The sequence below is a fragment of the Coenobita brevimanus genome, chromosome 61, assembly GCF_032717465.1.
Source record: "Coenobita brevimanus isolate Jiangsu-jjx chromosome 61, ASM3271746v2, whole genome shotgun sequence".
Lineage (NCBI taxonomy): Eukaryota > Metazoa > Arthropoda > Malacostraca > Decapoda > Coenobitidae > Coenobita > Coenobita brevimanus.
This window is the reverse complement of record NC_137014.1, coordinates 38,314,044-38,338,643: the sequence shown is the minus strand read 5'-3', so window position 1 is coordinate 38,338,643 and position 24,600 is coordinate 38,314,044. Positions and strand designations below refer to the sequence as shown.

At 41.3% G+C, this 24,600-nt stretch overlaps 1 protein-coding gene across 5 annotated transcripts in view; it reads right to left on the bottom strand.

The window, feature by feature from the left end:
• Positions 1–24,600, bottom strand: part of LOC145403534 (double-stranded RNA-specific editase 1-like) — a 33,586-nt gene that overhangs the window by 4,730 nt on the left and 4,256 nt on the right. For 2 of the 5 annotated variants that reach the window (XM_080275198.1, XM_080275199.1), the window contains exons 3-7: positions 21,603–21,690; positions 17,513–17,691; positions 17,066–17,321; positions 10,092–10,243; positions 4,394–4,613 (exon numbers count right to left, since the gene is read on the bottom strand). In XM_080275198.1, the coding sequence (XP_080131324.1) occupies positions 4,394–4,613; positions 10,092–10,243; positions 17,066–17,321; positions 17,513–17,691; positions 21,603–21,690 (895 nt within the window). The remainder of the gene's footprint in view (positions 1–4,393; positions 4,614–10,091; positions 10,244–17,065; positions 17,322–17,512; positions 17,692–21,602; positions 21,691–24,600) is intronic. The other 3 variants (XM_080275202.1, XM_080275201.1, XM_080275200.1) reach the window with 3 other exon arrangements.

Below are 24,600 nucleotides of genomic sequence, written 5' to 3'. Positions count from 1 at the left end.
CAAGAGTTTTTATGATGGTAGTGAGGCATGTGTAAGGGCAAATGGGCATCTAAGTGAATAGTTCACAATTAATGTGGGCATGCGACGAGGTTGTGTGATGTCTCCATGGTTGTTCACTATATATATATAGTCACTACTCGTTTTACACTGATTCGGTTTACAATAATTCGCCACAGCGATAACAGAAAAGTTCCAACCCAAAATTCGACTTACGATAAATTTCCTGCCATAACGGTTTTGCCATCGGAAAGCGACAGGCACACGCAAGGCATCGTCGCTTGTCTCAGACAAGATGGTGGCCCCGGCATGCAGTGCACTGTTATGGTTCAGGTCCTGCCACCCCTTCAAAGCCCTGTCTTTTCAACTTGTTCATGTGTGCCCCCCTGTTATCGTTACTTCTCAGCCAAACATCGTACAACAGTAGCCATCGTGTAGCACCAGGCCAACTTTACGCAAGTGTGATTACTGTACTGTATTGTGTTGTTGCAACAATTTACTGTACGTGAGTAACTCTGCCTGGACTGGTGTGATAGTGTTTCTTTTGGTGAATTACTGTACAGTACTGTGGGTTTGTGCCCAGTGGTAAGGTCAGTGCCAGTGTAGGCCCCAGTGCTATGGCTGGTGCAGGTATAGGCCCCAGCGCTAAGGTGGTGCAGGTATGGGCCAGAGTCCCCTCCCCTTAACGTGTTCCTGTCTGACTCCAAAGCTGACCACTAGTGCCTGTAAGCACAGCCTCGGGAGGGACGACTTGGACCAACACAGAAAGGAATGAAGGTGGGTTGCCATTTATGGTTCAGTCTTGGTTAGGCAACTTTGTGAAGTTGAGCTGAAGTAACCTCCTTTTTATAATGTGTTTCAATCTCCCAATTTATGATACAATTGGTATACAATAAGGTATGGCCTGACGTAACCCCATCGTAAAACGAGTAGTGACTATATATATATATATATATGGATGGAGAGATGGGAGAAGTCAAAACACAATGGAGAGGGGGATGGCACTGGAAATGAATGGTCATGGATGGAATATCTAAAATTTGTTGTACACTGACGATGCTGTGCTACTTGCAAATACTGGACAACAACTTAGTAGGCTAGCGCAGAGTTTTGCTTATGTCTGTGAGCATCATGCCTTGAAAGTAAATGTAGAAAAGATTAAAGTGATTGTTATCGAGAGAGAAAGTGACTCCCAATGTAACACTACATTGAATGGAGAGACTGGAATTGGTTAGAAAAGTTCAAATACCTGGGTACTGAGAAAGAAAGAGAGGAAAATATGCAAAAGAAGTGGAAAGTACAGTGACACAAGGAAGGAGAGTAGCTGGTGCTATGGAAGCCTTGAGAAGAAACTGAGGCTTGAGTGTTGCAGCTGCACAAGCCTTACATGTTAGTGCCAACTTTAACATATGGATGTGACACTATTGTGTGGTGTGAAAATGAAAAGTCAAGAGTGAGAGCGGTGGAGATAGGACTGTTGAGGAATGTATGTGGAGTACAGAGAGAGGATAGGATACGAAATAATGTGATTTGAGAAGGATGCAGAGCAAGGAACTCTGAGGACACCAGAATCGAAGAGTGTACCGAGAAAGTATGGTCATGTGCAGAGAATGAACAACAACAGAGTGGTGAAAAAGGTATATCTGAGCAAATTTCAAGGAGGGAGGAGGCGAAGTAGGCCAAGGAGAAGGGGAAGGGATATGGTGGACGAATGTGTGAGGAAGAGAAGTATGCAAGTTGGTGAAGCCAGGGGACTGACATGAGATCAAGCTGGCTGGATGAATGTTGTGAGATGTGCATGATCAGAGATTTGGCACCCCTTTTAATGTGACCAGTGTTTAGATTACCTCTATCGGATAGGTTTATGTGAAGCTACAGAATGTGGTGAAAGTTTTTGGCATGTGAGATAGAGCCTGGATTCTGGGGGCTTGAATGATGAAAGAATGGAAGTGTGGCCCAATGGCTTGGGCAGACTTGGGCTATCTAGACATTGCAATTCTCACCCTGCCCTACGGTCTCAAAGAAGGTCTGGAGGATGATGATGACGATCATGATGATTTAAATTTTGGTATTCAACACATTTTGCAGTCACATAAACCACAAAAAACGAAATATTGCATTTTTGGCAGGAAAGCCAATCACCTACGGGCTATGTGTGTGTGTCAAGCAAAATCTTCATCTCATTAGATAACTTAGCACTTCACGAGTTCCTTTTTCAAAGATATCAGTAATACACCTAATGCGTGATTAGTGGTTTCCTGTTTGTATAATTCCTAACAAAGTATTTAAAAAGCTGATTGCCTGTTACAGGATATCAGTGTGAGTCTGGCAGAAGTCTTCTTCAGATAATTTAGCACTTTAGGAAATCTCTCTCTCAAACATACCGGTATCAGCACTACAACTAATGCATGATCAGTGGATTCCTGTCTGAGTAATTCCTAATAACAGATTTAAGTGAACACCGACAATCTCATTACCAATTCACAAACTGTTACTACATAACAATCCCAAGAGTGATCTATAATTGTTAGGTGGGAAACAGACTGGTCAGAGCTTGAATTCTTGACTGTCCCTAACATTTTGGGTTAAACAGAGCTCATCTTCAGAGTTCTGTGTAGCCTGAAACGTTAGAGAAAAGAAAGAATTCAAGCTCTAACCTGTCTCTCTCTCCCACCCAACATTTCCACTTACTGCAATGGGTCACCTACAACTATCTATATTATCATCATCATCATCATCATCATCCGGACCTCCTTTCCAACCCAAGGGCAGGGTGAGGAGTAGCAATGTCTATAACTATACAAATATTTAAAAATTTGGTGAACTACATACATATTTAAAACTCTGGTGCATTAACCAATAAACATTTTTGTGCACTAACCCTACTCTCACTAGTAAATGGGATGGATATACACACAAACAGAACAAACAAAAATACACTAATCAACAAAGTACCCAGCAACATGGACTATGCATCCTTTCACTCATCATTCAGGTCTCTAAATGTTCTCAGATTCACCACATGAGCCAATGTTCCACCCAAAAAAGCAGCAGAGTAAGTTAAGGAATGCGACCATCATGACATGCATCTCCCTTCAAATATAATAAATCCACCCCACTTTGATTTTTGTTTATTCAAGTTTCATACCTCACTTTCGCGCACATTCACTTACTGTGTCCAACCATTATCTTATTGGGCTTCCATGTCCCCCTCCCATTCTCAAACCTGTTCATGTAAACCCCTTTTCACTACCCTGTTCAAATCCTTTCTTTAAATGTGACTATTACTATAGTATCTTGGCACTTCAATCATCTGATAAGAAATTTCCATAATTCACACCATTTATGAATAACTAGTTTGTCCCTGTAGGGAGGAAGAGAGCCAAAGACTTATAAGGAAAGTGTATGTGGGTGAGGAGGAGGAGGGGGGAGGCCAAGGATGAGATGGAGGGATGAAGTGGAGAGGTGCATGGCAGAGGGGTGTGTGAGCTGGGGGAAGGGCAGTGAAATAGCAAGGGACAGGGTGATGTGGAGGTGATTTGTTTGTGGCCAACCCTTACTGAGTTAAGGCATCTGGCAATAAGAAAACAATTTCCCTTAACCCTTTCCACTGTTTTTGACAGGCTTGGGCATTCTTTTCAAGCTAAATCCAGACAATTTTATTCAGGTCAGGGTAACAAAGCATTACAAGGCCTGAGTGTTGAACAAAATGGTCTTGTGACAATCTAAGAGATAGGAGACCGAATAGGGAGGCTGTCAGACATCGAGCAGCATGGAGAGCTGCCATTAGGTGACCAAGGCCAACACATGAAAGTATATTGGATCCTTTATAAATGATAAGATACGATAAGACTATAAGGTTTACCTGCAGCCATCATCACTCACAAACTCTGTACCAGAGTTGAGCTTCCATTCACTTTTTCCATGCAGCAATCGTCCGGATTTGGACTGCATGCTGTAGCCACCATCCTCTTTTCAGAGGACAGGGAAGGGAGGGAAGGAGGGACATGTACACTCAAGGAGAGTTCCATATTATACACTCTCTTACCACTTTGAACCACCATTGGTGAAACAAGTGTTAGAGAAGCAGTAACTGGACACTTGCCAATCCTGTAACTGTGTGTGAGAGGGATGGAGATATGGGAGGAGGAGTTTGGGGAGCTAATAACTCCTGCCCCTATTCTTCACACACACAGTTACCAGATATGTGGGTGACTGGCTACTACTTCACTAGTTATCTTACATACAGTGGCTCAGAGTATTGAGCAGGTGTAGAACATGGAATTTCCTCCAGTGTACATACCCTGGCACCTCCCCAGTGTTGGAGCCACCATATGACATTCCTCTCCAGCAATGCATCTACTGTAAACATCAACATTAAGCTCCTACAACTTACCTTCCCCGACAAACTCCTTGCCCTCAATCTCAGCTGTCACATTGAAGTAAGGTTTGTTTTCTTTTGTGGTCTGCTGAATGTTATACAGGAGGCCAGGTTTCATCTGGTGAAGCACCATCACAGGATGCATGGAAGCAGCATTCTCTGGAACTTGCTTCGCTGGGTTGGGCACTTTCATCAGGATGTCTGCCGGCTGGACCACACCAGTGTCAAGCTTGGACTGTGTATGGCATATGATATATCTATAATAAGAAAGGAATTTAACCCATTCCATACGATGATGTTTCATAAGTTAATCTTGCTATCAGATGATTAATTCAGTTTAGGATAACCCATTCACTGAAGACATTAATGAATGCTACCAGTATATCATACCCTTTTTGATAATAATCAGTACTTGGCTGATAAAAATCAACTTTGAGCAAGATTAAAAATAAAAAATATGTCATCGTAGTTAAGTGGTTAAATATTTAGATGTCCCAATACTCCAAGTATCAAAATGTACTACTGTAAATCCAAACTGATGCTACTCCTCACCCCATCCTAGGGTGGGAAAGGAAGTCTGGATGATGATGGATAATGATGATGATGGTGATATATCCAAACTATACTGGCTCATACAAAATACACTTTTCCTGCCATATGTTTTCCTAAATGTTCTCCTCCCATATTTTGTCTCAAACATTAATCACATACTCCTATGGCACTAAGGTACTTTTTTCTTTACGATACTTCTCCGAAACACGCGAGCAATTTGCTTTATGATGATGGGGTACATTAGTCCCATTGCTCCTGCGCAGTGTATATGCCTGGTGGCCTAATCAGTCAGGGCACTCTAACTGGATGGTGCCCAATAAGATCTGCTTCTGATGGGTGACTGAAGGTTTTTGCTCTGGTAATGCCACTCAGGGGATAACAATGGTTATTCTTATCTTAAATGTTTGGAATCAGTGGCCTAATCCAGGCCCCTATGCTCATGATGGGGCAATAATGGATGGATGGATTGATGTCAGGCTGCTAATGGTCAGGCCATAACACAAAAGGCATTTCTCCACCTTTCCTTCTCAACAGAGTTCAGTCTAATTCTCTGACCTGTACTGGTTGTTTGTCATCTTGCTCACTGTACTTTTCATCTCCACTTTCCTTTATTTCTACCCACCCTTTCCCCTAATAAAAACCTTCATACAATGCAATCACTCACCAAATGTTCATACTATTAAGAAGTAAACAAGTCTTTCCTGAACTTTAAACTGCTTCATTCAGTTTGACAAAATTTATCACCTTCATATCTATCACCAGTTTTTATTTACTGCCCCATCAAAAGCATAGGGGTCCAAGGCTAATCTACTTAATCCAGAATGTTATGGTGAGTGACAGTTGCTCACACTAAGTGGCAATTTGAGAGCAAACATCCAAATGGACTGCCTTAACTCACTAGACCAAGTGTCAGTTGGATGGCTATATGGTTCACTTCAACAAAGTTGCTGGTTTCAGGGAGTGCAAGTAGCATTTTGCTTGTCATTCAGTGCAGTCACCTATAAGCAGGCATCACTTGAAGAGTATGGATGGTGGGCTCTCTCACTGTGACTTGACAGCTCCCCGTTACCCTTAAGTCCTATGGCTGACAATCATGGGCCTCAGAAAATATGCGATAAAGTCCTACGGCCAACGATTGAAGACAGGTTCCAAAATGGAGAGCTGTAGCTCCGCCTCTTTTATGACATAAATGGTACCTAGCCAATGGAAGCAAAGAGATCAAGTGGCGGGAGGCATGATCCGGCCCCCTCCCCGGGTGTGAGGACCTCCCCTCCCCAAGCCATGTCTCCACCTCCCTTTGCCCCATTGGATCCTGCCCTCTGTGTGGCAGACATTTTCCCTCTCTTTTCCCCTTTCCTGATGTCCCCCCCCCCCACTCCCTTCACCTCCTTATTCCCCCTTACTCCTCAAGGATGTCCCATTCTCACTCATAGCAAGGAGTGACTTTTTATTTTTGCCAGTTGACTGAGCAGTAACCATTAAACATATGAGAGTAAAACATACATCTGGTGCATAAAATCAAGCTCTTCAAATCTATAGCACCAAAATCTACTTTGATGCTATTTTTTTCTCCCTCTCTACAGTATATATGAGGGGCAACCATTTTTATTTTTGACGTTCTTTGATGGTCGATATTGCGGTAACCATTAGTCATATGTGAATGAAATATACATTTTCGAGTGTGCCTTTGTGGTAGGTGGGGGTGCTCACCATCCACTCACTCGAAGTAGTACTGCTCTTGGGTGTCTGCCCTTTCCTCTCCTCCATCCTTCTTTCCTTCCATCCTCTTCTGTCGTTCTTTCCTTCAGTCTTTCCTCATCCTTCTGCCTATGGGTGACTTTACTCTCCCTCTTCTGTCTTTCCTTCATTCTTTCCTCTTCCTTCTGCCTGTGGGTGACTCTACACTGAGTGACAAGCAAAATGGTTTCCTGTACACCAGGAAACCATTTACTACACTGGGTGGTATCCATAAAACCAAATTTTGGTGCCTGGTGGTTTAGTGGGTAATTACTGCGCTCCAGTCCGATTGAGCCAGTGAAGCTTCATATCCAAGGGGTGGCTGGGGTTTATTGCTCACGTAATGCCACTCAGGGATGAGTGTGGCTGGTCACTCTCATCTTAAATGCCTAGCCCTGGGCTTCTACGTTGCTCATGGGGCAACGTAGGATTGGATGATGGATGGATGGATGGACGTAACTTCAAGCTCCTGAAATCAGTAAGAAAAAAAAATTTACCTTGGTGAAAGTTAAAAAATTGGACCCTTCTTTGCAGTTCTGGGGATGGCGGGACTGGGAGATTTGCAGTCTTCAGGGATTTAATTTTAAAACACATTTGGCAAATTAAAGTTTTTGTATGTGTGTACCTTAGAAACTTTCACTGAAAATAATTCATAATGTAGTTTTCCATACTCTATGGCAGGAAATATAGCAGATACCTGGACACTGGCATAAAAAATGCAATTCTCTAATCCCTGAATATATTCATACATTACTCCTAGTAGCCCCTAACGTCCAAGAAAATAACAATACAATATGTATTACTCACCATGCACTGTATATTTTGCATATGTAACCTTTTTCATTCTTAACCACTTCAGCCAGAGTACATTATTTTTATGATATTCTTGCTCTCACCAAACTTTAACTCAGCTAAGACAAACACCCTAGTAGAGAAGGGCTTTGATTAAAATGTCATGAAGATAGCAAGAATAAAATAATAACCACATCATCAGATTGAAGGGGTTAATACAGGCAGTCCTCATTTAAGACAGGAATTTGTTACAAAAATAATTCTGTTTATACACATAACTAATGATAACTGTAAACCACAGGAAAATATCAAATAACCTCCACATGAAACAATGAAACAAAGGCAGTTCTTACTAGAAATCTCCATGAAACTGACAGCAAGCAAATTATACACAGAAAGACACACACACACATATATATATATATATATATATATAGCAAAAGTCCTTCAACCTGACCACCAATAACGTGAATATCCCAATACTCCGAATGTTTAGGGTGAAATTTTTTTATTTTTTTTCTGGCCTTTATCTATTTATCTGGCTTGGACTTGCTCTTCGACTTGGATGTACCTGCCTGCAACTGCTCATCTACAGTGCTATGCATTTCCAGTGAGTAAAACAACGACCCGTATCATTTCAAGTGTTTATTTAATGATCAGGTACACTCACAATCACTAATTTCTGCTTAGAGATGCCCCCTTCCTACCCCTCCACACCCAGGGAAGAGTGGAGGGGGGGATGAAATGAGCTCCACCCACCACTACCCCAGCTCCCAACCCTCCCCCATACCCCTATCCCCCAACCTTCATTCTTAGCTGGCAGTTACATCTCAAGCTGACATCATATTTAACACACTTGATCCCTGTACTAATACAAACATAGAACACTAAGATATGTACAAAGCATATACCTATCAACATGCTGTAGCAAGAAATTAATGCATTATAATGATGACAGTAAAACAAAAACATTAACAATGGCATCATGCTTGCTTAGACAAAAGTTACTGTGTGTGTGTGTGTGTGTGTGTGTGTGTGTGTGCCCAACGCATGAGGCCTGAGGTGGTCATTGTTAACATATTCGTTTTACTGTCGTCATAATGAATTAATTTCTTGCTGCAGCATGTTGATAGTTATAAGCTTTTTACATATCCTAGTGTTCTATGTATCAGTACCAGGACAAAGAGTGTTAAGTATGAAGTCAGCTTTAGATGTAACTGCCAATTAAGAATGACGGGTGGAGGGTAGGGGTATGGGGGAGCGTTGGGAGCTGGGGTAGTGGCCCATGGAGCTCGTTTCCTCCCCCCCCCTTCCCTCTTCCTCAGGTGTACAGGGGTAGGAAAGGGGCACCCCTGAGCAGAAATTAGTGATCATGAATGCATATATATCTAATGTTTTCAGGGGTCCCTGGGGGAGCGTTGGGAGCTGGGGTAGTGGCCCATGGAGCTCGTTTCCTCCCCCCCCTTCCCTCTTCCTCAGGTGTACAGGGGTAGGAAAGGGGCACCCCTGAGCAGAAATTAGTGATCATGAATGCATATATATCTAATGTTTTCAGGGGTCCCTGGGGGAGCGTTGGGAGCTGGGGTAGTGGCCCATGGAGCTCGTTTCCTCCCCCCCCTTCCCTCTTCCTCAGGTGTACAGGGGTAGGAAAGGGGCACCCCTGAGCAGAAATTAGTGATCATGAATGCATATATTTCTAATGTTTTCAGAGGTCCCTGGGGGAGCGTTGGGAGCTGGGGTAGTGGCCCATGGAGCTCGTTTCCTCCCCTCCCTTCCCTCTTCCTCAGGTGTACAGGGGTAGGAAAGGGGCACCCCTGAGCAGAAATTAGTAATCATGAATGCATATATTTCTAATGTTTTCAGAGGTCCCTAAAAAGTCTGAAAGACCTTGGCCAACTACCATTTGGATCACAGGACTTTTACTGTATGTATGCGTGTATGTGTGTATGTGTGTGTATATATATATATATATATATGCACACACACACATAAAGAATGAAGACTCCCTGTACAGTTTGGAAGACCTTGAGTGCCAGATGCTCCGCTAAACTTCAGATCACCTTTTACCCAATATGGTAAAAGAGAACAATCCACTACCACGATCATTCACCCTGAGTCTCTAAGAACATACAATAATTTACCAGCAGGTAACATATCACTGCAGGAATAATACAGTATATAAAAAGTTTTTGGGAGTGACAGGCTCATATCACCACAATGGTTTAATGGTCAGGGTTCTAGATTATGAAAGGCAATTTTGGGTTCCTAAGTTACTGGAGGCTCAGCATGGTAATTCTTGAGTTATGTTTATTCACCCAACAAGTTATTACTTTAACAGAAAAAATACCAGCCTTTACATTTTGCTTTGAATTAATCACCAATTTATTATTCCATTCCACCACCAAAAAAATTTCATGCTGTAAAGTTTAGCTGTGGATTAACATCAGAAGATTCACTGCAAGAGTTACATTTCTACTACAAAATATCATTATTATGAACTTCAAATATCCACTGCAAAGCACTTACTTTTCTACTACAAAATATCAATAATATGAACTTCAAATTTTATCTGTACGTGCAACAATGAACAAAGATTGACCATTTACCTATCCTGCAATCAACATATTCATACCTTTACATTCTCATTAGCAGTGTTGGGAGCTCGACCTCCAAGATGAGCACAAATAGCATCGGTAAACATGCTGGCCGGATTGGTGCCCGAGTCCTCCTCCTTCACCGCAGCAGCAGCTCCCATAGTCTGGTTCAGGAATGCTTGGACCATCCCTGCAATGTAGAAAGCATTCAGTCCTTACAATAACCAGCACAAAAATAGTCAATCTGAAACACTGCTTCAGCCTTGCACTGTGTAGCAGAAAAGATAAAGGCAGAGAATTTGTACCTATGCCATTTTTAATAACTCCCACCTTGTACAAAACCCAGTTAACTCTTGTCAACAATGTCAAGAATCACAGCAATCAGAAAAATGGACAATAACAATAATTGTTCTTGTGCACATCAAATTCTGGCTTCAAAAGTTTCTTATTAATCATTTAACCCCATTCAACCTGACAAATGCCTTTTCCTGCTACCACTGGATGATGTTATTAAAAAGTGCACAGACCACTAGTACTACAAGGGTTAATGAGAGCAACACCAAACCCCTCCGCTAAACCTCTACAAAAAAAAAATCATTCAGTAGTACCAACCAATGCAAAATAAAACATTACCAGGTGAAGCAGATGACCACTCTCCTCTTAATACTTTACCTCTGTCACTGCCTGTTACTGTTTACAGTTTTCATCCATCATCCAATCCTACACTGCCCCATGAGGAGCGTAGGAGCCCGGGACTAGGCAGTTGGTCCCGGCATTTAAGATGAGAGTGACCAGTTTCACTCGTCCCTGAGTGGTATTACATGAGCAATCAACCCCAACCATTCCTTGGATATAAACCTTCACTGGCTCAATCCGACTGGAGTGCAATAATTACCCACTAAACCACCAGGCGCCCAAATTTGGATATATGGTTACCACCAAGCATAGTAATGGTTTCCTGGTGTCCAGGAAACCATTTGGCTTGTCAATCAGTGTAGCGTCACCCACAGGCAGAAGGAAGAGGAAAGAATGAAGGAAAAAGACAGAAGAGGGAGTATAAAGTCACCTGTAAGCAGAAAGACAAGGAAAAAATGAAGACAGAAGAGGATGGAAGGAAAGAAGGATGGAGGTGAGGAAAGGGTAGACACCTGAGAGCAGCACTACACTAAGTGAGTGGATGGTGAGCGCCCCCACCTACCACAATATTTTTGAAGTCACAGCTACAGTGGCTTGGTGGTAGTACTGTATTCTAACAATGTGTGTGTACCCAGAGTCTACAATTTGAGCACACGCTGTAGCAGACATGTAAATAGGTGATGTTATAGAAGAATCTACTTTAACCCCTTCATTACCAGGCAGACCACCAAATGTAAGCAGTGTTACACTCCCATACCAGGTGGATTTATCTCTCTGGAAAATGGTGGTGGCACTATAAATAATGTTCTGTTTTTTAACACTATTTTATCGAAATTTTATGTATACAATTACGTAACCCTCAAGCAGTGTCCTCAATGAAAAGTGGAACTAAAAGTAAATAAAATCCTTTAGGAAAGGGATGGGGAAGGAAGACCGTGACTCACTCATAAAGTGTTTCTGAACTCCAGTCACTGTTGCTTGGGGACTCATCAGGGTCCTATTTTGGGAGGTCATGATCACTATCCTCTTCATCAATTGACACAACATACTGTACTGTATAGATCAGATTCATCCCCAGATGAGTCTGTCTCTAGCATACAGGGCATTAATTCTTCATCACTATCAGCAGGGGAAGGCTTAGGAGACCATATCGCAAACTCACACAACCTTTTCCGACAGGCTCAACAGCCAGACTGAAGCCACCTAGGATTATAGGGGATATGATTATCACCCCCTCCCCCCCCCCCAAAAAAAAAAGAATTATTGTCACTGAAGTGCAGCAAGCTATTGATCAAGACCCAAGATGCATTTATCACGTTTTACCACGAGATTGTGCCAAATCATTATGCCACACTGCTTATGCCCATAATGACAGCCAATGAGATACTCCTGAACACGCTGAAGTAGCCAAACCAAGTGTTCTTCAATCTCAACTGCTTTCATTACATAACCTCAGTGCACAGGTATATATGTATGTCACGAATTCATTCCTCGCACCAAACTTTTTTTCCCCTCTCTGTACACATGTTCAGGCCATTTATTTGGGTAACAACCCCTCTCAATGACATATACAGACCGAGACACACACAGCTAAAACAATCATTCCACTTCATACATGCATCCATTCCCCAACTGCACGGGGAAGGATTTATTCTGGATATCTCTCCCATTGAAAAGGCCTGATCCTGCAGTGAACTCAATACTGGCTAATACCTTTGAAAGCAATCAATCAAATGATGCCATGCTTCCTCCCATGGAATCCCCAAATCAAGGTTGGCTATGGAACAGCCGATGTTTTTTAAGGACAAAGCTATATAAGTGCCAAAAACATCTAACTACTGGCCAACAGTTGCTGGGAACTATTGGGAGAAGGGGGGAAAATATGTAATACATTGTGAAAATGTGTCTCAGCCCGGACTATGACTTCAAGTACTTGTGCCAATGTTTCCTGAATGAGAGCAATGAACGTGGCAATACGATTTAAAATGTAACGACCCAAATCTTTGTCCCTTTGCAACTTATATCAAGTAGCTCAGTAGCAGAAAAAGACATTGCTACAGCAGTAAATCCTTTCCATAGCACTTCAAGGGATAATCTCCAGTTACAACTCTGCATCCAATATGCAGTGATGGCAATTTTAGGCTAAGTTAGAGCAAAATCAAAATAGCTACCTAGCTTGTAGTCATATTCCACCACCATGGTAATACCTCCCACAGTCACAGGGTAGTAATCCACTTACTACCCATATCTTTTATAAAAAAATCTCATCACAGAACAAGCTTAATATTCAGGGTTTGGAAAACAGTCACAGCAGAACATAGTACGAGGTGCTATCCAAAATTTTCTGGAATAATGCTATATAAAACTGAAAACTCACCATAGCTCCTATTGGCAGCCATCACCCTCGAAGTAGTTCCCTAGTGCACTTATAAACCAGTCCAAGTGCTTCCTCCATTGCTGGAATGCTTCCTGGAAGTCCTTTTCAATGAGTGTCTAGCACTGCCAGCTATTCCTACTGGATGTCCTCAATGTCATCAAAACAACGCCCTTTCAACTTCATTTCTGGGAACAGACAGAGGTCACAGGGGGCCAAATCCGGCGAGCAAGGAGGGTGGGGGATGATAGCCATGTTGTTCTTGGTCAAAAGCTGCTGGGTGTTAGGCACACTGTGAGCCAGGGCATAGTCATGGTGAAGCAGCCAGTTGTTGTATCGCCAAAGGCTGGGATGTCTCCTCACATCTTCACACAGTCGCCACAAAACATCACAGTAGAAGTTGGAAATAACAGTTTGGCCAGTTGGGATGAATTCTTTCTGCACAATCCCCTTGAAGTCAATGAAAATGATCAGCAAGCTCTTGACATTGCTTTTCACCTCTCTAGCCTTTTTGGGTCTTGGTGAGGCTGTCCAACCAAGAGACTGCTCACCAAACACTTTTGAATCATTGCCAGGGTCTCTGTTGCATTTCTCCTGAGAGTCGCACAAAATCAGATGAAAATTCGCTGTTTCTTTTATATATCCATCTCAAAAATCGCCTGACAACATGTGCATGACAGTAAACAAATGAACATCACTAATCCCCACTTCTGCCTAGCTCCATGCCATGTGGCATGTTGGCTCACAATGCATGTTAGTCTTGCCACATAGAGGCACATCACACTACTCCAACCTGTTTAGGTGTCGCGATCCCAGTCCAGAAAATTTTGGATAGCTCCTCGTTAAAGGGTGGAGCAATAACATTCAAAGCAATAGAAGCAGGACTAGTGGTTCTTAAGCACTGAAAGATTATATATTAAACAGAAATCATGATATTCAAACACTGTACCACTGTGGTACTTTCATCCCCCTCAAAGCCTAAGTTACAACTTACCATAATTTCTGCAATGAGGAAGTCTGGTAAAGATGACATCCATATCCCGTAATGCTTAAGCTCAACCAAAGGTTAACCGTATGAACATCAGCTCAATACTAACAATCATCATCATACTAATCAACAGCACACCCAATGAAATCGGCCACATTCCATTCACTTATTCTCCAAGCTCGAGAATCCTGAGTCCAGCCCACAGGCATATAGCCTACACCATGTATGTGCTTCATTTTACTATTCTTGTCAACCTGATGATCAAGTTAAAAGGTTATTCCAAATCTTTATGTGTTCCTTCCATCCAATATTTGCCCAACCTACCAAATCATGTCAATTACCTATTCACCTCAATACCTTGCTTTCACACTAACTCATTAAATCTATGCACATTCTTGCCAACCAAACCTCTTACCACCTTCAAACTCGCTCACATGTACCCTTTTCACTGCTCTATAATAATCTATTCATTGCATGCTCCTGATGAGGCAATACTGAACTGACTGATAAATGGGCTCTACTGACCAATCTAATAGTATTCTCTTCAAATCTGCTATTCACACTCTTCCTTATTTTACCTTAAACATATCAATTTTTATCATATCCATTCTGGATGCCACACTCCTCAATAATTGTATTTCCATTGCTCTAACTTCTTCACGATCTTTCCAAGCCAGTCTTATCTACATAAGTTAATGTGGTCACTTAAACTTCTTTATGCAATCTGCTGGTAGCCAAACTCAGACCTGTTTCAAATTATGGTCTTAACTTTTGTCACACAAGCTATATTCCTTCACTGGGCTACTCTACTTTCCTCTTCTTTTGCACATTTACCTTTCTTCAATCATTATACCCTACTAGCTGGGCTACTTATACTCACTCATCAAACAAGTTTCCCTCCAAGCACCAGTACAGAAGAGTCTCCATACAACATGAGACAGGTTATGCAGAACCTCGGGCAAACAATTTCGCGCTAAAACGTGACATATACTTATTTACATGTAAAATAGGGGGTTAGGTTCTTGCAGCCTCGGATTTTTTGTTAAATATATATTTAAAGATATATTATTACAAATACGTTTGCCTTAAGACATCCAAGACAGTGTGTTTACATAAGATCTCACCAACTGGACACATCAGTGTATACTGCATTCAAACCGAACCTAGTCAATTAGTTTTGCCCCCTAATACTCCCCATAAAAATTTTAATTGCCAAAGATTGCCACTAAGCCTCTTGAAAGCCCTCATTATCATCCATCCATCATCCAATCCTACGCTGTCCCATGAGAAGCACAGGAGCCCAGGGCTAGGCAAGTTGGTCCTGACATTTAAGATGAGTGACCAGCCTCACTCATCCGAGTGGCATTACGTAAGCAATAACCCCAACCACCCCTTGGATATAAACCTTCACCAGCTCAATCTGACTGGAGCGCCATAACTACCCTTTAAACTACCAAGTGCCATAACCAATCAAATAAAAACTTTTGACCTACACAATACTTGAATAATGGCCGCCCAGCATCACGCATATTTCATCAGGAATTACTTTCAGCACTCATTATATATATATATATATATATAAACGCAGTGTGAAACTATTTTTTAAAGCCATCAGTCATTAAAAAATATAAATAAATAAAAAAAAATAAAAAATGCTGAAGTCATTACCATGGAGTGATTGCATATTTCTCACTTCTTAGATACACACCAATGCAGTAATCGTGAGTAATAAACAAGTCAGCCAGGATGTATAATTTGTATGACAGTATAATTCACAAGAACTGAACTCAAATAATTATCATACCTAACTATTTATGTCAACACGTAGTGTCTTCACACATTGTAAGATCCGAATTTTCATGACCAATGATCGTCAATTCATAACAAAGATCGGGCACAAAGCCTTTTAATTCGTTGCACTAAAGGTGAAAACATGAATTTTACTGCACCATCATTAACTTTTTCTTTTCCCAACTAAGAAAACTATCCACAACGTAAACACACTCGACTCATTTTATCTGCCTAATCGTTTGCATTAAACTCCCACACCACACACCACTTCGTCCAACAATTTTACATTTTCATTTAGAATAAATGCTTTTCTTGTGTTCATAGCACTTTCAGGATGCTTAGGCATAACTAAAGTTAGTTTGGAACCACGTGCTCAGTTCTGAGAGGAAATGAGGAGCAAGGAAATAAGCATATAAACTTATCACAGCAACCATCCACATAACACTGAGACAGGCTGTGGCAGGTGGTATGGGACAATGGTCACATGTGTTGGGTTGGGTCGAGGAAGCCAATCAGTGACCGACAAAAGTATAACAGACGAGTTGTATATGGAAATCTAATACCTAAACGCACCCATCTCCCACAGTTTCTCTCGCGCAATTGAGTGATATTACCATGCTATGTAATTAGAGGAGAAATTAAATGCCCGTGTTGTTGTAAGACTGTTGTTTCTTTTTGCTTAAATCACGACTCTACTGTACTTCACACTGAAAATCATTTCTCTTAACAACCATCACTTATCTACATTTACTACCAATGCAAGCCAAATCAAACAATATTCTGCACCATTTTGCAAAGCTCTTGTTCACTATTACAGTGACACATCATGTGCACAAACCAGATTAGGGTTTTTCCACCCTCATCCGCACTGCATACCAAGAGTTTTAGCCACTCTGAAGACCCTATCCATTAGTAATGTACAAGACAACCATGAGGACATCAATCATTGTCTCCTACACTGTGACATAATCACCATAATGGCAGATGTAAATATCGTCCGAAGTTAACTTACCAAACCCACATAAAGCCTCAGCCAAGGGGCAACAATTCATGCCATGGTTACATCAAATTCACTTAAAGTAAATCTCAAACCAACATAGTTGCTTTAAAGCAGCAACTACTGTACTTTACACTACTATCTAAGGTTCAAATGAAAAGGTTAAATCTTAATACTAGGTTAAAGATCATCTCCCTGCTAGCTTACTACTGTACAGTATTCTTACCAGGAGGAAGTGCAGTGCCATAGGGCTGGGCAGGTGGGGGGCACATGCCTACACGGCCCTCACGCCAATCATTGAACAATTTGTAAATAGCAAAAGAAGCCAATGTTGCCCACGGAGTTTTGTCCTCCTCTTGGTTTTCAGTTGCTCCTGATGCAGCCACTGGCGGCTTAACAAAACTGATGAGTGCTGCTTCAGCTGCAGCTTGTTTGGCTAGCTGCTTGGAGCTTCCAAATCCTCTGTACTTCTGACCATCAACCTAAGCAGTCGAAGAATTGCCAAATTTGGTTACTCATCAGTCACATACAGCTTTGGAAAAAATATACAGTATTACAAAATTAGTATCTTCAGAGATAAGTCAGATAAAATCATGGCAAACTTGTAAATTAAACAAAAAAAAAAAGAAATAGCTCAACATGTTCCTTTATCTGGCCATTTTTTTTCCCATACCACACCAGGTACCTCAACAGATATGCAAAACGGCTGTCCCACGCTGCCCTCTTGCTCCATGGTGTATGTCACTCCAGGACGCAGCTCATTGAGGCACATGACAGCATTCTTGGGCTGCACGTATCGCCGGATTTTGAGGTTCTTTGCTCCAGGCACCTTCTTTCTCTTGACCTTGACGCCTGCCACCACATATTAATTGAAAGGTCGCAACACACTTGCCATTTACATACAAACAAACCTGCCATTACTTGCACATAACATAAATAAACTGGGGCTAAAGTAAGTCCTGGTACTGCATAAATTAATGATCCTGCTTGATACTAAATTTCAATTGTAATGCAATTTGGCTGGAATGACTGCGTAGGATCCAGTACTCTTCAAGTACTGCCCACCTCAGCCAGACATCCATGACAAGTGTGGGCAACTCGCTTCAATTAATTAAAGTCTGAAAATGTCTCTACGACTGTTAAGTATGCACCCAGCCTCATGCATGCCAACCAGCAAGGAGCCTATTGATAACTCTCCTAAGCTTTTGACTACATACCACAATAATGGACCTGGCCAACAAGACAAAGAGTTATCATAAGGCTCCCAAAGTCTGGTTTTCTGGAGTGCTACAATTAACTAGTGTCGTGAGGAGACATAACAGGTCATGGGACCATAGATGGCCCTGCAAGGCCATCAAACTAGCCCGCTGTCAAAACAAAAAAAGAGGTTCAATGAATAACTGGCAACTCAAATTACGCATTCACCTACACTCGCTTAAACTGAAGTCAGTAACCTCAGGACAGCACCTTAAAATTCCATCAATGCTGAAATATAAACACATAAGCCAACGGTACTAACTGCAACTTCTGCAACGACATGATAACTTTTTCTCGATGGGACTACATTAATTATGTAAGTGCATATCAGTTGGGGGAAAAAAAAAAAATCATTACCATGACCAATTCGAAGTTTTCTTACATATCAGTAAAGACGCAAGTTATTTGATCTAGTCTTCCAGCCTCTGTAATCCTGATGATGTCTTATAAAAAATGCATATAACCATTATACTCTTGCATCATAAGAAAATGCATATTGCACATTATGGACCTAGTTAATTCAACACTCACTGCTTTAGCTTTCTCAGGAATAACCATGCAATCAGTGTCTTGTATAGCCATTACCAGGCAACAAGCAATATTGAAATAAATGGTAAACTGGACCAAATTCCAGTTTGCTTATGTACAATTGTTTCATCTATCCACCCATCATCCAATCCTATGTTGCCCCACGAGGAGCATTGGAGCCCGGGGCTACGCATGTTTGTCCTGACAAGATGAGAGTAACCGGCCTGACTCACCCGAGTGGCATTACGTAAAACAATAAACCCCAATCACCCCTTGAATGTAAACCTGCACTGGCTCAATCCAATTGGAGCACCTTAATTACCCACTAAACCACCAGGTGCCATAATTTGGTTATATGGTTACCACTCGACAAAGTAAATGGTTTCCTGGCTGTACAGGAAACCATTTGGCTTGTCACTCACTGTAACGACACCCATAGGCAGAATGAAGAGGAAAGAATGAAGGATAAAAAGAAGAGGGAGTGTAAAGTCATCCATAGGCAGGAGGAGGAGGAATGAATGAAGGAAAGACAGAAGAGGGAGGAGGGCAGAGAGGAAAGAGCAGTCATCCAAAGCAGCACTACAACGAGTGAGTGGATGGTGGGCAACCCCACCTACCACCTTGTAAAAAATAAAAAAATAAAAAAAATAAATAAAAAATCTATTGCACATTCATGCAGGGTGCCTTCAAACATCCATGTTTAAAACTGAATATAATACATGGTTCAGTCATATTTAACAAGGTCATATTTGTTTAAACTCTCCACCAAATGAGAAGTCTAGTATATAATGTCATACAGTATTTGTTAGCCTCTCCATCAAATGGGAAGTCTAGCCGAAGTAAACCCTAAGACAACCTACATAACAAACTTGATATTACCAGTTACCGATATTTATTTTATAATCTGCTTGCTTTAATAACCTGCTAAAACCGTCATAACCCATCCAATACGAAGAGATCTATACAGTGTTCTCTAGCCAGAAAGCAAGTTTCTTCTTAGTTGCACAGCTAGAATGGATAGTGGTTGGGAAAAGTTTAAGGAACTGTAGTTCCTGACAATAACGTTTGTGCCAGAGTATGTGAGAAGTGTTAGGCATTTTGACAGCGAGACTCGACATCTGAGAGACGAGAATACAAGCAGATTAGAATGCAGAGAATTTAATACAAAAATGTGCAAGATAGTATCACTGATCAGTAAAACTGAAAAGTTTGTGGCCACAAGCGCTTCAAATTTTAGAGGTTGCACTCTACACCAATATGAGAAGTCTCATATTTTTCAAAAATTTTTAGGATATGCTTAGATGAGTAATGGCTGAATAAATAAATTCTGATCTTTCAACACCTGAACATTCTAGGATTTGCTTAGAGTATTTACAGAATAAATGGTTATTTTCTAATCTTTAATTACCAATCTTTCTTCATCATCATCATCATCATCTGGACCTCTTTTCCCACACCAGGGCAAGGTAAGGAGTAGCAACATCCAGACAGCCCAAGTTTGCCCAATCCAATGGGCCACACTTCCATTCACTCATCATTCAAGCCCCTCAAATCCTGGCTCTAACTGATATGCCAAAAACTTTCACCATATTCTGTAGCTTCACATAAGCATATCCGATAGAGTCAATCTGAACGCTGTCATGTTAAAAGGGTGCCAGATCCCTGATCGTGCATTTCTTCTCACAACATTCATCCAGGCACCTCAATCTCTTTGTCCCCTTGCCTCACTGACTTCCATACCTCTCTTCCTCACACACACATCCATCATATCCCTCCACTTTCTCCCTGGCCTACCTCGCCTCCTCCCTCTTTCAAATTTGCTCAGATATACCTTTTTCACCACTCTATTGTTATCCATTCTCTGCACATGACCATACCATCTCAGTACACTCTCTTCAATTCTAGTGTCCTCAGACTTCCTCACTCTGCATCTCTCACAAACCACATTACTGTACTTTGTACCGGGTATCCTATCCACTCTCTGTACTCCACATACATTCCTCAGCAGTCCCATCTTCACTGCTCTCACTCAACTTTTCATTTTCATGCCACACCATAGTCTCACATCCATATCTTAAAGTTGGCACCGACACTTCTTCATGTAAGCCTTGCACGGCTGCAACACTCAAGCCTCTGTTTCTTATCAAGGCCTTCATAGCACCAGTGACTTTCCTTCCTCGTGCCACTCTACTTTCCACTTCTTTTGCACATTATCCTCTCGTTTTCTCTCACTGTACCCTAGTATTTGAACTATCACCAATGCCAGTGTCTCTCCTTTCACGGTTACATCACACTGGGAGTCACCTTCTCTTTCCATTACCATCACTTTACTCTTTTCTACTTTTACTCACAAGGCACGACGCTCCCAGACACTTTCAACTCGTGAAATACGTGGCATCTTATCCCTGCTAAACAGTTTAAAATACCCAGCACAATTTACTGTTCAACAAGTACAGACATGATCAGCATGAAGAAAATAATTATGTACATGTTCACTTTAGAAATTATTTAAACTCTAAAATGGCAATTGGCTGACTAAGCCTATAAGCAACAAGGCAGACAAAACAAAAAAGAAAGCAAATATATTAAATCCAATACATTACAAGAAACACCGAACTTCATCAATCATCCGCAGGAAACACTTAACTTCATCAATCTTTGTTTTTTAAATCAATCTTTCCTTAACGGAGTGATAAAAACTGTGATGTGCAACTTTCCACAAAAATGCCTCAGTGGGAAGTTACATAACTTACACCTATGTTTATGAATTAAAGTGGTTCAGAGTCCATTACTGTCCTAGCCTAACTAGATCATCAGCCATCATGAATTCCAGTAATTTACATTATCCTCACACTGAAGGCTATTTATTTATTGCAATAACCATACTATGGGTCCTGAAGTTTAAGATTAGCATTTCAGTACAGCAAATAATACCACTACATACTGTATATAATGGCACAATAATAATAAATGCCTACCTGCAGGCTTCTCCCAAGGACGCTTCCTGGTCTCAGTCGGCTGTTCCCCTTCCTGCATTGTTGTATCACTGTCAGGCACTGGTGCAAACTGAATAACATTAAAAATATTGAAACTACTTAAATCTGATGAAGAACCTACTTTCATATCTACAGGGCTAACCTTTTCTGGCAAAGGAATACAATTACCCAAAACAGCTACGAGGTTATTCTAATAAAGGTACTTCAACTTTTGTCTTCAGAGTACTGAGAAAAATTGGCTATACTGAACCCACCTACACATCCTATTGAGCAGCTTACAATATCAACATGTAGAAAACAGTATTTGGCAATCATACTAATGACGTTCATTAACAGATATCAAACGATTCATGTGCACACTTCACTGACAGGAATGCAGCTGAAAAGACAGTTTATGGGAATCAGGATGGAATGATAGGACATACGCTCAGAAATAATGGTTTGTGACACATGGCACAAACTGTAGAGTTGACACTAGTCTTGTGAATTTTGTAAAAGGTCATCACTGGGTACCAAGGGAAAATTATTATGGACAGCAACTGAAGGAATGTCAGGGAAGGAGGCTGTGCATTAATAATCCACAGTACTGTATAAACAGAGAGGGCATAAAAATATACGTATTACTTAGAGACTGCAGAGAAAACTGAAAGAAGCCCTACTGATTACATGCTTCTAGAGATGCTCGAGTATAAGGTACTGTTGATACGAGGGTGGTATGAACAATGAGGAGGTTTACCTGACCAAGTGTTGTGGTATGTGAACTATGTGGAGGGTTACTTGACCACAGGGTTGTGGTATGCAACGTAAAATCAGGAGGGCAGAAAATGAGCAAGGTGGGCACAAAGAAGATGGTGGGTCACAAGATAAGCAGAGTAACACTCAGTAGGTACAAAATAGGTAAGACAGGCACAAACAAAGGAGTGTGTGGGATGGGCTGAGATGGTGATGCATGACAATGCTTTAACCCCTTAACCACGGGGCGTCACTTTCGTGACGCTTGGGAGCAAGGGATCATACCGTGGGGCGTCGCTTTTGTGATTCTGTGTTATTTTGAATTCACCCGGGCTTCCAAGTGGGGGCTTGTATCATCTATCAGTACTGCCAATGTCCAACACTAGTCAGCACTCCTAATCTCATCTGCACTCCCATCCATTGTTGACAATTTAGCCATTTCTCCCCGTTCTTGACTCCCCTCCCTACCCCCCCTCCATTACCCTATCCTCTCGCCTGCCCGGCCGTGCTACGCTAAGTAAATCTTCCCTGGAATTTTTCACTGATTTCATCCATTGAAATAAGCCCTATGTCCTATTCTTATACCAAATAATATATACAAGAAAGAAATAAGGTAAGTGAGAGTGCCATACACCTGGAATTGGCTAATTATCACCTGACAACACCTCACGTGCACTCGTTCGCTAATTTTCGCTGTTTTTTTCCCCTTGAAATATGCCGTATAATCTATTTTCGTAATAAATATACATGTAAGGAGGGAAGGGAGAAGCCTAAGTGATATTTACATTCACCTGGAACTACCTAATTTATAATGTATTGTCTAGATTTCCTGCCAATCATTTCAGTGCTAGACATAGCTGTTTCAAGAGCTAACATTGGTAGCTCTGAATATCCCCTATGTAGGCCTCTACCCCGGCCCTCCGTTATCAGTTTACCCTCATCTTGGGGGAGGCGGTGGCTCAATCGGTAGAGAGGTGGCCTGCAGTCCCACCGGACCCAGGTTCGAATCCCGGCTGGGGCAGGGAACAGTTTAAGGATTTGAATTTCATTAAATCAGGCTTTACTGATCTACCAGAAGACCAGCCGACATGTCGTAAAAATACCACCGCTAATACCAATACACCAGTCCTGTATGAGACAGCCCTAGCATGTATTCGATATGGACGGTGGGTGTTAGCGCCGAAGTGGTGACATGTAGAGGTGTATGGTATGTAGGAGGACTGCTGGGCCTTGATAGCAGGCTGTGAAGCCTATGCCCAGAGTCGGACACACACACACACACACACACACACAAAAACTTCCGAAGTGAGGGTATGTATGTTTCTTCTTGCTGACTTCAAGGACTTTTTCACCCCCATGCAAAGGGCCCTGTGACCTTCACCCCCTACTAAACCTCGTGTGGAAAGAGGTAAAGGGCTGACAATTGATAAAAGAGTGCGATCTTTCTATTGAGTAAAACAGTGCAAGTGAAATTGTAAATAATGTGTAAATAATGTGTAAACAGCAAGCGAAAGTAATGAATGTAAATACTGTATACGTGAACAATGGAAAATAGTTTTATAAGTTACTTCAAGTGACAGTGCATAACACAGTGTAAATAAAATAGAAATGTAAATAACGTGAATAAAATAGAGAACGTAAATAGAAATGTAAATGAGTAGTATTATAAGAATACAAGTATATACCCTAGCAGTAATGAAAGTGAAAGTTTCACTCTAGCATGTCTGAATGCTATGAGTTATGAGAGTGAAGATGAAAGTGACATTCACTCTCAATGCTAGTAAATAAGGACGAGAAAGTGAATGCTACGTATTTTACTGAAAGAAATTGAATCCCTACAGTGACAATAAACTAATACTACTGAAGGAAACTTATGGATAAAGACTGTAGATATATATAAGTGTTATATAGTAACAGAAATATAAAGTGTGAGGGGTTTTATGAATAATAAATGACAGAGTACCAAGAGCGAACTAGTGCCAGTGCGACGATCAGACGCGCTCGTAATTTCCATTGCTTTCACAGTTTTTTTTTTTTTTTTGAGTATGGATCCCAAACTACTTGAAAATTGTAGAATAGTGTTTATAGTTTTTGTATCTGGCTGTGGTAATCATATTACGGGTTGTCGGGAAGTGTAAAGTGGAGACTTCGTTACCCTTCTTCAGAGGTCTCCACAAGTCCTACGGTAACCGACGAAGGCTCAGCAATCATTCCAGGAAAAAGCTGAAGATATGTGCCATAAGCATAT